The 12,500-nt window shown below is 20.5% G+C and overlaps 5 protein-coding genes across 5 annotated transcripts in view; 1 reads left to right on the top strand and 4 right to left on the bottom strand.

Annotated features, from left to right (window-relative positions):
- The window catches only part of PF3D7_1033800 (plasmepsin VII), a gene marked incomplete at both ends in the record, with an annotated part of 2,088 nt that extends 784 nt beyond the window's left edge, over positions 1-1,304 (bottom strand). Inside the window, 6 exons of the mRNA XM_001347577.1 lie at positions 1-24; positions 145-224; positions 322-383; positions 474-512; positions 606-667; positions 800-1,304. The exon at positions 1-24 is cut by the window's left edge and continues 40 nt beyond it. Coding sequence (XP_001347613.1) covers positions 1-24; positions 145-224; positions 322-383; positions 474-512; positions 606-667; positions 800-1,304 — 772 coding nt within the window. The remainder of the gene's footprint in view (positions 25-144; positions 225-321; positions 384-473; positions 513-605; positions 668-799) is intronic.
- Positions 1,305-2,220: 916 nt separating this feature from the next.
- On the bottom strand, positions 2,221-4,068 carry PF3D7_1033700 (bromodomain protein 1; the record flags this gene model as incomplete). Its single annotated transcript, XM_001347576.1, has 3 exons — positions 2,221-2,876; positions 3,071-3,175; positions 3,363-4,068. The coding sequence occupies 3 exons, from the start codon at positions 4,066-4,068 to the stop codon at positions 2,221-2,223; spliced, it is 1,467 nt and encodes a 488-aa protein (XP_001347612.1).
- Positions 4,069-5,603: 1,535 nt separating this feature from the next.
- Positions 5,604-8,351, top strand: PF3D7_1033600 (pre-mRNA-splicing factor CEF1, putative; the record flags this gene model as incomplete). The annotated part of the gene is made up of 1 exon (XM_001347575.1): positions 5,604-8,351. One exon carries the CDS (start codon positions 5,604-5,606, stop codon positions 8,349-8,351), a length of 2,748 nt encoding a protein of 915 aa, XP_001347611.1.
- Positions 8,352-8,725: 374 nt separating this feature from the next.
- On the bottom strand, positions 8,726-10,855 carry PF3D7_1033500 (WD repeat-containing protein 70, putative; the record flags this gene model as incomplete). Its single annotated transcript, XM_001347574.1, has 1 exon — positions 8,726-10,855. The coding sequence occupies one exon, from the start codon at positions 10,853-10,855 to the stop codon at positions 8,726-8,728; it is 2,130 nt and encodes a 709-aa protein (XP_001347610.1).
- Positions 10,856-11,872: 1,017 nt separating this feature from the next.
- Positions 11,873-12,500, bottom strand: part of PF3D7_1033400 (haloacid dehalogenase-like hydrolase) — a gene marked incomplete at both ends in the record, with an annotated part of 867 nt that continues 239 nt past the window's right edge. Inside the window, one exon of the mRNA XM_001347573.1 lies at positions 11,873-12,500. This exon is cut by the window's right edge and continues 239 nt beyond it. Coding sequence (XP_001347609.1) covers positions 11,873-12,500 — 628 coding nt within the window.

Raw genomic sequence — 12,500 nt, 5'->3', positions numbered from 1 at the left:
TTCCACCCAAGGTAATATAACCTTCTATAAAAATAAGTACAAAATAAATGAGCACACATACATACATACATACATATATATATCACATATAACACTATACATAAAATTGTTTTTAAATTAAAATGTCTTTTTTTTTCGATTTACCTTTATCTGACAAGTAATATCCGAATTGATTTTTATAATTTTTATTTGTTAATATTTTATCATCCTTTAAAATATCTAGACTATGAAAAATGAAATAATAATAAATAAATGAATAAATAAATAAACATATATACATACATATATATATATATATATCGTATCCATATTTTTATGTACAATGGTTTTATTCCTCTTTTAATTGAGTCCCCATTTTGAAAGCCCAAGCCAATTATACCATCCTGAAAAAGAATAAAAAAAATAAAAAAAATTTTATATTTATAGTTTCATAAATATGTTATATATTAATGAACACATATTTATATGTTTACCCATTTGAATTCCTCTAATATTGGTATATCAACCTTGGTCTATATAAATATAAAATAAATAGAAATTTTTCGTACATCAAAAAAAAATATATATATGTAACTATATATATATATATATAATCATTATTTTACAGCGAAGGAAATATTTGTGTGGGGAATTTTTAGTTTTTTCCCTAAATAGATAGTATCATAACCTGAAATGTTCAGAATTATTTTTAATCAAAAAAGTGTAATATATGCATTTATTTAACACATTAGCTGACACATATATTTAAATATATATATATATATATATATATATATAATTCTCTTTATTGTTATAATACCTTCAAAAGCTACTATTTTCCCGCTAAGATAAAATATTTCAATAACCGAAGGTAAACCCTTCTTATCATATTTATAAACAAATGATTTAGTTCTCTTATATTTGCTATGTATATTATTACACAAACTATTTTTACAAGTATCATTTAAAATCCATACTTGTGATGAACCTGTATCAAAAAGAACGTTCATATTATTTTCTGACTGTTCACCTATTTGTACCTCACCATAATAAGTAGATAATTTTTTGGAAAAAATATCCTGCTTTTTTAATTTTATTAAAATATAATTTTCATTATAACTTCCTAAAAGATCTTTTTTATTGATATTGTCTAATTTATGTATATTAATACTCTTCAATTTATTATTAACATTTACAATAGCTTTAATATCCTTCTTTCTTATGGAATAAGGATTCGTGAATTCTTCATTTTTTAAAATAACAATATGTTGTTTAAGTAATAATATAAAAACAAATAGGTATATTTGAATAATATTTTTATTCATCTTTTTAAACAATTTATTTTATCAAATACAATTAATATGTTTATATTTGTTGGATGGCAACAAAAATAAAATAAAATAATAAATACATAAATAAGACAAGACAACGTTGTATACATGAATATATAAATGTAAATATAAATAAGTAAATAAATATATATATATATATATATATAGTAGTTAACAAAAAAGGAAAATTTTATTATTAGTTTTAATTTCAACCATTATTTTTTTTTTTCCTTTACCTTATCGGGAGCTATTATTTAGAGAATATATTTAAGGACACATACAATCGACCTTAGTTTTTATTTATCTTTTATTTTGAAAAGGTAAATAGTTGAACCAAAACCAAAAAAAAAAAAAATAAAAATGTGCATATATGTAGATATATAAGTAACACTTATGTATGTACATATATATTATTTAACCTATATGTATTTATACAACATATATATAAATATATATATATATATATATATATATATATATATATATATATATTTTTCTTTTATAAAAAATAATTAGAATATTATTTATTTTTTTACAAGTATTCGCTTGATATTTATTTTATAATTTTTATTAAATAAAAAAAAAAAAAAAAAAGGAAAATTTTTTTTTTAAAGATTTAAAAAAAATATATGAATAGATTAAAAAAAAATTAAATTAAATATAATAAACAAATTGGTTACATAAAAATTTATAAATATTAATAAATCATATGTATTTTAATTAGAATTAAAAAATTACTAACTATAACAATATAAAAAAAAGTATAATAACCAATATATTAGGTATGTATGTAAATTTGTGTACATGTTTTTTATATATAGTCCCAAATGTATTTATATCAAACTAGATATAATATATTCTGTTTTATTTTATTTTATTTTATATTCTAATTTTTCTTTTTCTTTTTCTTTCAATCTTTTTTTGAACTATCCTCTTGATTATTTTCTAATTCGTCTATTTCCTCTATTTGATCTTCTTTTTCTTTACTCCACTTAATATTTTCTTCTTCTACAAGTTTTAACATGTCATTAATTTTTTTTTCTTTTAAAATGAAGTTATTATATCCCATTACTATTAACTGGTTATTAAAATAAGTTTCGATATTTTTGCCCGTAATTGCGACTACAGAATTTGAAGTATTATATAAACTACAGTTATCAAAAATTAATTGAACATCTTTTACAAATTCTGAAGGATATGCATACTGACCCTTCTTTAATTTGGTTTTTATACAACTAAATGACATTGGGTTTTTAATTACATCATAATAATCTGGACAATTCTGTTTTTTAGCATCTACTAATTTCTCAAATATATGACCACCTTCATATTTACTTAAACTTAATATTAATTGATTAGCTAATAAATACCATTGCTTATTAAATGCATCATTAGCGTTGTTCACTTCTACATTTGATTGGGATACATTTCTAGGCCATAAAGCTAGTTCAGGAAATTTTCTTTCGAATTCTTTTATTTTTATTAAAGGAGCGTCAACCCATAATAATGGGTCTTCATCCGACAGAGGTTTGTATTGAAGCTTGTACTTTTTCCTAAGCTGATTATCTATTAAAATATAACACACAAAAAAAAAAAAAAAATATATATATAAACAAAATAGCATGACAATATACCATTAAATTTATAAATTTTTATTTTTCAATATACACAAAACTATTAAAATATATGTACCATAATGAAATGTCATATACAATATATATACACATATATATATATGTATTTTCTTCTTTTTTTTTTACCTTCAGTTTTCAAATTTACGTTGGATACGTTTTCCGCCTGAACAGTCAGATTGTTCAGGTTACTTTCGTTTGGTGAGCTAGCTGCTATATAGCTAGACGAATTTCCTATTAAAAAAAAAAAATAAAAAAATAAAAAAATAAATAAATAATATAAATTAAAATAAAATAAACACAGATCAATACATTACATACATATATATAATTCAAGATTAATTACATTAAAAAATAATATTTTATTATTTTATTATTTTTTGTTATTTTTTGTTATTATTTATTTATTTTTTTAACTTACTTCTCAACATTGTAATATTTCCCAATTGTGCATTACTGTCAATTGAAGACCTACTTAAGGTACCCACGTTTTTAAGAAGATTAATAATATTATTATGACCATTTCCCTTTGCGAATGTTAATGCTGTTCTTCTTTGAGCATCTTTTATAGATGGATTAACACCGTTTTCTAATAAACATTTAACAGTATCATATCTTCCATCTCTACATGCATAGAACAAACATGTTTGTTTGTTTAAATCAAGTAAATTTGGATTAGCTCCTTTTTTTATTAATGTTAATACACAATCAGTTTTTCCTTCTCTGGATGCATAAAATAAACAGGTTTGTCCAAAATTATCTTGATCATTCGGGTTACAACCCTTTTCTATTAAATAATTACACAAATTAAGATGACCTTCTCTAGCTGCATAAAATAAACAAGTTTGTTTCATTAAATCTTTTGATATCGGATTACATATTGCATACTTTTCTATAATTAGTTTTGATATTTCAACTGATTCTTCATCACTTTTTCTTGCCGTTACATAAAATAAAGGAGTAGCTTGTGTTTGTTTATCAACTAATTCAATTGTTTTTTTTGCTTCTCCATTTTCATTTACTTCATAATCTTTATAATTATTTTCTAAAAACTTTAATACATCGTCTAAACTATCTTCTCTTATAGATTTTATTAAAGGCAATGTATTAAAATCTTCAAGCATCATTGGTCACACAAAAAAAAAAAAAAAGAAAAAAAAAAAAAAAAAAAAAAAAAAAAAAAAAACTAAATATTTAAAACAAATCACACATGTATACATAAATGAATATATATATATATATATATATATATATATATATATATCAAAATGAATTTCCTTTTTCTTTTTCCTTTTTTCTTAATAATGGAATTATAACAAAAATATATACATATATACAAATACTTGATGTATCCCTACATAACAATTATTAGGATACATACATATATATATATATTTATTTATATAATGACAAGGTTTCATATGCATAATAGAAAGAAACATTATAGTACAAATTTTTACAAAGCATCATTTTTAAATATCATTAAATATATTATAGATAAATAACAATATATATACATATTATATATTATATATACATATTGTATTTATGTTATATGAAATGAAAATATATATTTTTCTTTTTTATATATAACAGGGAAACTTGTTTAAATCAGACTGTTAAAAAAAAAAAAAATATATATATATATTTAATTCATAAATATATACATATTAAAGAATCGATATTGTGGTAACATTAACATATAAGTTTTTATAATATTATATTTATCTTATATATAATTTAATATTTTATAAAATAAAACAAATATGATTAAATATATTATATATATATATATATTATAATATATATAATATTTTTTATTTTATTTTATTTATTTATTATTATTGTGTTCTAATGTTTTTCCAATTTTTTTTTTTTTTTTTTTTTTTTTTTTCAGAGGGAATTAAAAAAGGGAATATATAATATATATTTAATTATATATATTGTATATATATTTAAGTTATTTTAATATATACATAACATAATATTATATAAGCTTATAAAATATATAAATATAAAAATTGATTGATGATGCCATAGTATATAATATATATATATAATATAATATAATATGATACATTTTTTTAAGTATATTATTTAATTTTATAAATATATTTTTTTCTCTTGCATTTTATAAGGCTCCAAAAAAAAAATAAAATATTTTTATGGTCATTACAGTAGAAAAAATATATCTTGAATTTTTTTTTTATATAATGAAATGATAATTAAAAGATATAAATTAAAAAAAAAAAAAAATATATATATATATAATTTTTTTTTGTTAATTATATTGTAATATATATAATTTATATATATATATATTTATAATGTTTCCCCCTTTTGATAAATATATATTTATTTTTCTTATAATGAAGATATAAATAAGATCCTTTGAAATTCATCATATCATAAGAATATACAAATTGAAGATATACTTCTATTTTGTTTTAAAGGGAAAAATTAGATGCTTGGTAATTTGTTCCATATTAAAAAGATTACCCTATGAAATAAATACATACATAAATTAAATATTTTTACGACATTATATTAACTATATAATATATATATATATATATATATATATATATATATGTTCCCATATTATGGACTTATAAATTAATTAAAGTTTGATTAAGTTCCAAAAAAAAAAAAAAAAGATAAGATGAGGATTCAAATAAAAGGAGGTATATGGAAAAATTGTGAGGATGAAGTTCTTAAAGCAGCTGTTATGAAATATGGTTTAAATAATTGGTCAAGGGTCGCATCTTTATTAGTTCGTAAATCAGCTAAACAGTGTAAGGCGAGGTGGTATGAATGGCTTGATCCATCAGTTAGAAAAACCGAATGGAATAAAGAAGAAGAAGAAAAACTTTTACATCTAGCCAAATTGTTTCCAACACAATGGAGAACCATAGCACCTATAGTAGGAAGAACAGCACAACAATGTTTAGAACATTATGAATATCTACTTGATGAAGCGGAAGGAAAGGTTTATGATAAAAATAAGAACCCACGACATCTAAGGCCAGGTGAAATAGACCCTGCTCCTGAATCCAAACCAGCACGTGCAGATCCTGTAGATATGGATGAAGATGAAAAAGAAATGCTTGCAGAAGCTAAGGCAAGACTTGCAAATACGAAAGGTAAAAAAGCAAAAAGAAAAGCTAGAGAAAAACAACTGGAACAAGCTAGGAGATTAGCTTTATTACAAAAAAAGAGAGAATTAAAAGCAGCAGGGATAACATCATTAAATTATAAAAGAAAAGATAAAAATAAAATTGATCATTCGAAAGAAATATTATTTCATAGGAAACCATTAAAAGGTTTTTATGATGTTAAAGATGAACAAAATATTAATGATGATATATATGAAAATAATAAGACAAATCAGAAGAAAAGTATAAAATCAATGGATGTTGAAAATATTAATGATGCTATGGAATATAATAAAAATAAAGGTAAACGACAACATCAACATAATAATAATGAAGAAGCAAATTTGTTATCTACCATAGAAAATTATGATAAACAATTTAACGAATTAAGTCATTTAAGAAAAAGGGTTCGATTGAATTTACCAGAACCTATATTAAATGAAAATGAAATAGATGAAATAATACAAATAAATAAAGAAGCATCAGCATTTAACGATATTATAAAAGATCAAAACGATAAATTACCAATAAATAATATTTTACCAAGTATTGAAAGCTCCTCATTTATATTAAACAATAAAGATAAATTTTCAAACTTGGAAACAGATTTTTATAATAATAATAATAATAAATCAATTGCTTTTTCTAGTAAACTAGATCTAAGTATACAACAAGCAGCAAAAAATATCATTTCTCGAAAAATGAATATTCCATTTATAGGAATGAACAATGATTATAATGAAGAAGAATTCGAAAGAAAAAATAATATATTTCAAAAGAGTAATAAGAATGTTCCTGATGATTTAGAATATGATGACACGAACAATTATCATAATAATAATAATAATAATAATAATAATACTTCTTTTAATTCGATCAAAAATTCCACAACCCTTTATAATCATTTGGATGTAGAAAAAAATATAAAAGACGTACAAGAAGAAATTGAAAAACAAAAGAAATTAAATGAAGAAGATCAACAAAAGAATCAAAAAGAAAAGTTAACTATTAAAAATAAAATTATTAGTGATATTAAAAGTTTTAAAAAAAATATTAGTTTATATGCTCATTCTATTATTTCTTATAAAAATTTAAAAAATGATCAATCTATGATGGATAATCAAACTATACAAACAACTGAATATTATGATGATAATTATGAAGAGAAAATCGATCGAGCAAAATTACATATTAAAGCATCGTTAGCCAATTTACCCCAAGAAACGAATCTTATAGAACTTCAATTAAATGAAGAACATCCAGAATGTGATACGGACAATATAGAAAAAGATGAAATAGAAAAAGATATACAAGATATTGAAAATGAAAAAAGAAAAAACGAAGAAAGAAAAGAAAAAGAAAAATTTAATAAGCAAAATAAAATTATTAGATGGAATTTACCTAGACCATATTTCTTAGATAAAATTAATCTCTTTAATAATTATATGCACAATGAATATGAAGATGTCCATAATTTAATACAAAGAGAGATGCTCCTCTTAATAAAAAATGATATGTTTAATTATCCCCTCAGAAATTCAACACCAGTACAAAATAAAGTTCATGTGGAAGATCTCGAAAACGTATACATGAATATGGCTATGAAGAGTATAAATGAGGAGTTCGAAGATATGTATGGCGAAGCATCATTAAATAACAACACAAAGGATGATTCTAATATTGATGGGTGTGATGAAAAGAGTGATAATATTGATGGTTGTGATGAAAAAAGTGATACAACTAATAAAGGTGATGATACGTCCCAATGTAGTATCGAGCATAGTTCATATAATCATATCGATGTGTGGGAAGAAATTAACAAAAATATAATTTTTTGCCCATCAAAAAATGCATATCGCTTTATTGAAGATGTTAATGAAAACGATAAAAAAGAAAATTACAAATACAAATGTGAAAAATTAAAAAATTTAATTTTAAATGATATGGAACATTATAAAAAATTAGAAAATAAATATGATATTTATACAAAAGGATATCAACTAAAAATTAAAAGTTATAAAAAATCATATGATACTCTATTTAATTCATATATTAATTGTATTAACGAAAAAGAAGCTTTAAATGTTCTACATGAAAATGAAAAAATATATGCATTAACAAGAATTAAAGAAGAAAAAAAGGAAAATAAAAAAGAAATCGAATATCATAAATCATTACAAAAGTTTTATCAAGACCTTTTAGAAACAAATCATCAATTAAAAGAAACATGTAAACAAACGTTAAAGGTGCCATAAAATATGTGTTAAGTATATGAATATGTACGGCAACATATTTTATCCTTATTTTTATTCCTATAAAAAAACACACACATATAAATATATATATATATATATATATATATATATATTTATTTATTTATGTGTATTTTTTTTTTTTTTTTTTTTTTTTTTTGTAAAATGTTTATATTTTTTGTTTAAAAAAAAAATAAAAAGAAACTTATAAAAATGAAATGTTTGAATTAAAAAATGATGACATTTTTTAATATAATAATATGTTCATCTATAAAAAATGTATATTTATACATATATATATATATATATATATATTATATTACGTGTAGATATTCTAATGTGGCTTCAATTATTTATTTATATATTTATTTATATATTTATTTATTTTTCATATAACCACAAACACAATTTTTAATTCCACATTGAGGACATTTTGGTCTTTTTAAAATATTGGAATATTCTTGTTCATCTGATGATGAATAATCAATAATTTTATTTGGCTGTGTATATTTATAAGCCTTCATAAAGTAGTCATCTCCTTTTTTATTTAATTCTCTATTTCTTAAAACTTCAACTATATTATCATCTTTTATATTTGAAATATTTTTTATATCATCATGATAATTTAAATTGTTATTATTATCATCTGTAATAAATTTAGCATATGCACTAACATTAGTTTTTCTTTCATATGCATTTTGATATAATGATTGAACACTTGGATTTACTTTTATTTTTTTATTATTTAGATTATTTTTCTTAATTATTACATTTCCCGATTGCGTTATTTGTATTTCTTTTGGTAAATTATCTAAATTATATATATTATCATTCTTCATATAGAAAAACGTGTTTTCATTTGTTTCATCTTTTCTTTTATAACCTTTTTGTTGTAAATAATCTAATACACCTTTCTTTGAATTATCACCATAATATATAAGACATCTTCCGTCGGTTGTTCCTAAAAATAATTGTTTTATATATTCATCATAATATGTACATATAATACCTGAACATTCATAATTTTTAGTATATACTAAATTAAAATTGTTTTCTATATCATATATCTGTATACTTCCAAATATATTTTTTTCTATTTTATTTAATGATGACATTTCTGTTAAAAAATTATTCATATCTTCATCACCTTTATATTCTTTAATATAATTATTATTAATAATACATTTTTTTTTTTTTTTTTTTTTTTCTTCCTCTTCCTCTTCCTCTTCCTTATTTTTATATTTGTTTTTTCTTATATCTGTTTCTTCTGTACAGTCATAATCATTTTGTGAATTTTCAAAATCTTCAACTTTTTGACGATATTTTATATCATGAGTATTGTTCTTATTATTTACATTACTTGATATATAATTTACATGTTCATCTAAAAGAATAGAATCATTTTTTTTTTTTTGTTGGGTACCTATAATTAAATATTTTTCATTATGAAAATATGACATATTACTTTTTTCATATATGGTAGGTACATCTTGAATCGTATGAAGACATAAATGAAGATTTCGTAGGTCCCAATATTTGATGGTATTATCCATACTACGTGTAAAAAAATAATTTTTATTTTTTTTACAAGTTAATATATCGATTATTGAATCTTTATGACAAACATCTTTTTTTATATAATAATTATCACTTGATTTATAATTATATGTATAATCATTTGATAACTTATTTCTTATATCAATCAACCCGTTAGAACAACCGATAATAATTGAATTAGCATCTTTTGTAAATTCGCATGATATAATATTATTTGTTAATAAATTTTTCTCATTAACTACTTTTATACATTGGGAATGAATCAATTCTTTATTTAATCCATATGTATTATTTTCCTTTTCCATGTCCCATATCCTTATGGTACTATCTAGACTACCGCTTATAAAAACTTGTTCATTTAAAGGATGAAATCTACAACAATTAATTTGTCTAGTATGTCCTTTTGTTTTATTTACATCTTTAATATACATATCACCTCGTATACTATTTTTTATATATTCCCCATTTTTATTATATACAAAACATTTATTTCCATGTGCTATCAAAATATAATTATCTCTAGCATCTAATGATTGAATAATAGATCCTTCTTTTAGACTTACTAATTTTGTATAATTCTTTTCATATCTGTTCATATTCTTAAATTCATAGATTCTTACATTATTATCATTTCCTGATATTATTAAGTTACTACCGTTTCTTATTAATTTTATACAACAAATATTCTTTTTATGAATACCTAAAACCTCTTCCTTCAAATTAAATATATCACAACTATTATTATAACTATTATATATACTACTCTTATCATATTTTATCTTATCTTCACAAATGCTTTCTTCATCCAAACACTTTCCTCCTTTGGATTTATCATCCAATGAGTTGTTACTATTTTTCTCAACGTCACTAAGAAATTCGTTCGAATCTCCTTCATCAGAAAATTCATCTAGGTACTCATCATCTCCTACAACATCTTCACTATCATCCATCTTACAAAAAAAAAAAAAAAAAAAAAAAAAAAGAAAAACAGAAAAAACAGAAAAAACAGAAAAAACAGAAAAAACAGAAAAAACAGAAAAAAAAAAAAAAACCAGAAAAAAAATTTTTTTTTTTTTTTTTTTTAATAAAAAAGAAATTATACTTTAAACATTTTATTTTAAACAATATGACAACATAAAAGGAAATTTCATACGGTAATAATATAAATAAATAATAAATAAATATATGTATATATATTATTTATTTTATTTTGTTCATAATTATGAAGCCAATATATTATATATATATATAATATATATTATATATATTTTTTTTTTTTTTTGAAAAACCTGCAAAAAAATTATATTCATGCATACAATATTATATTAATATATATATTTAAAATTCTTTTTATTTTCTTTTATACATATATATATATATATATATATATATATATATATATATTATAATATATACGGTAAAAGAGCATTCAAATAAAAGGTAAATATTTATAATTATACATATATATGTGATGTATATTTATTTTTTAAAAATATAAATTTTTAAGAACATTTATTCATAATTTATAGTATCCCTACATCAATGTTTGAAAAGTTTTCTTTAAAAAATAAAAAAAAATAAAATAAAATAAAAATAACACGATTTAAGAAAAGAATGAATGATATATATATATATATAATATATATGACAACATTTGATAATTTCATGCATTAAATGGTAAAAAATAAAAATAAAAAAATATATATATTATATATATATATGAATATATTTATGAATACATTTATTTACAGATATGAATAATTATTTAATGTTATTTATATAATGCTTAAAAATGAAAATTTAAAAAAAAGGAAAATTTTAAAAAGAAATATTTAAAAAAAAAAATAAATTATAAAAATAAATTAATATATATATATATTTTTATTTATTTGTTATCTTAATGATCACTACATTTTGGACGTACACAACTTGATATATTGTATAATATATATTATATTATTATTTAATTATATGTCACAGAATGTCTTCAAGACATGAGATATAGCATGTTCATTATTCGAAGGTCCAACATAAGCAGCTGAATTTTTTACTTTTTCTGAAGCATTATGTACACCCACTGAATGTGTTAAACCACTTAACATTTCAATATCATTTTCTCCATCTCCCATAGCTAGCGCATTGTTTAGACTTATATTATAATATTTACAAATTTCTTTTACACCTTCGAATTTATTAGTATGTTGATGAAATAATTCAACATAACTTTGAAAAGTATTAGCTACATTAATACGATGAGAAAATTTCTCTCTACATAATTTTAACGTATTTTCTAATATATTTTCTGGTAATGAAAATAATACTTTATATACTGTCAAACCTTCTAACATATTATCTTCAATAACATCAGGATTTAATGCTTCAACCTCCATATATTCACGTATACAATCATTTATTTCAAAACAATATGTTTTTTCTAAACAAAACCATATAGCATATTTTGATATATTTATTTGTTTAGAAAATTCATGTATCTCCATTTTCAAGTCATTGTTCATAATCCTATCTATCACCCTTGAACCTTTTTCATCAAATGTTACACATCCATTCATATATATCCCTGGTAATAAACTTATT

This window comes from Plasmodium falciparum (assembly GCF_000002765.6).
Source record: "Plasmodium falciparum 3D7 genome assembly, chromosome: 10".
NCBI classification, from domain to species: domain Eukaryota; phylum Apicomplexa; class Aconoidasida; order Haemosporida; family Plasmodiidae; genus Plasmodium; species Plasmodium falciparum.
This window is presented reverse-complemented; position numbering and strand designations above follow the sequence as displayed.